The 1,411-nt window shown below is 44.6% G+C and overlaps 1 protein-coding gene across 1 annotated transcript in view; it reads left to right on the top strand.

Moving 5' to 3' along the window:
* The first annotated feature begins 6 nt into the window (after window positions 1-6).
* LOC106870583 (hydroxymethylglutaryl-CoA synthase, cytoplasmic) overlaps window positions 7-1,411 on the top strand; it is a 13,836-nt gene continuing 12,431 nt past the window's right edge. Inside the window, exon 1 of the mRNA XM_014916711.2 lies at window positions 7-281. Within this exon, the coding sequence (XP_014772197.2) occupies window positions 35-281 (247 nt within the window). The 5' untranslated portion in view covers window positions 7-34. The remainder of the gene's footprint in view (window positions 282-1,411) is intronic.

The raw sequence follows: 1,411 nt of genomic DNA, 5'->3' as shown, positions 1-1,411 counted from the left end.
GAGCTTCTGCTCCGACCGCGAAGACATCAACTCCATGTGCCTCACCGTGTTCCAGCGCCTGGTGGAGGCAAACGGTATTTCCTACTCGCAGATCGGACGGCTGGAGGTCGGCACCGAGACTCTACTGGACAAGTCGAAGAGCGTCAAGACGGTGCTGATGTCTCTCTTTGAGGAGAGCGGCAACAGTTCGGTGGAAGGCGTCGACACAACTAATGCCTGCTACGGGGGTACAGCAGCTCTCATCAACGCTGTCAACTGGATCGAGTCTTCGTCATGGGATGGTGAGTGCGAAATGCTTTGTTTGTTGTCATTGACAGCATCACTATCATCATCATCTCCACCATCATCAACACCTTCACCTCCACCACCACCATCATCATCAACACCCACCACCATTATCATCATCAACACCTCCACCACCATCATCATCATCATCAACACCTCCACCATCAACAACACCTTCACCATCACCACCACCATCATCATCAACACCCACCACCATTATCATCAACACCTCTACCATCATCATCATAACCATCATTGCCACCACCTCCACCACCATCATCATCATCATCATCATTTATATTTTACATGTTTATCATTACAATCACCACCACCACCACCACCTTCACCACCACCACCGTCTTCACCACCACCACCATCTTCACCACCACCACCATCATCACCATCATTCATAATGATCATTGCAATCTTCACCTTCACCAACACCACTATCATCATCCCCCACCACCACCATCTTCATCATTTTCACTGTCATCCTGTCTATTGCCACCACCTTCATCACCAGCATCATCTATGTTTTATATCATCCCCTTCATCACTACCATCCCCATAATCACCATTATTATTAAGGCGGTGAGCTGGCAGAATCGTTAACACACCAGACGAAATGCTTAGTGGTATTTCGTCTGCTGCTACATTCTGTGTTCAAATTCCACTGGGGTCGACTTGGCCTTTCATCCTTTCATGGTCGATAAATTAAGTACCAGTCAAGTACTGGGGTCAATCTAATTGACTGGCCCCCTCCCCCAAAATTTCAGGTCTTGTGCCAATAGCAGAAAGGATTATTATTATTATTATTATTATTATTATTGTTGTTATTATTATTTACAGATGCAGTTGAACACTGGGGTCAATGTAATCAACTTAACCCTACCTTACCCCACCCCTCCCTGAAATTGCTGGCCTTGTGCCAAAATTTGAACCCATTATTATTGTTATTATTATTATTATTATTATTATTATTATTATAAAAGTTAGTAAGCTGGCAAAATTGTTAGCACACTGGACACAATGATTAGTGGCATTTCATCCGTTCTGAGTTCAAATTCTGCCGAGGTTCACTACGTTTCATCTTTTCAGGGTTGATTGGATAAGTACCAGTGGAGCG

The sequence above is a fragment of the Octopus bimaculoides genome, chromosome 28 (assembly GCF_001194135.2).
Source record: "Octopus bimaculoides isolate UCB-OBI-ISO-001 chromosome 28, ASM119413v2, whole genome shotgun sequence".
Classification (NCBI taxonomy): domain Eukaryota; kingdom Metazoa; phylum Mollusca; class Cephalopoda; order Octopoda; family Octopodidae; genus Octopus; species Octopus bimaculoides.
Note: the sequence above shows the minus strand (reverse complement) of the source record. Positions and strands in the feature narration are given on the sequence as shown.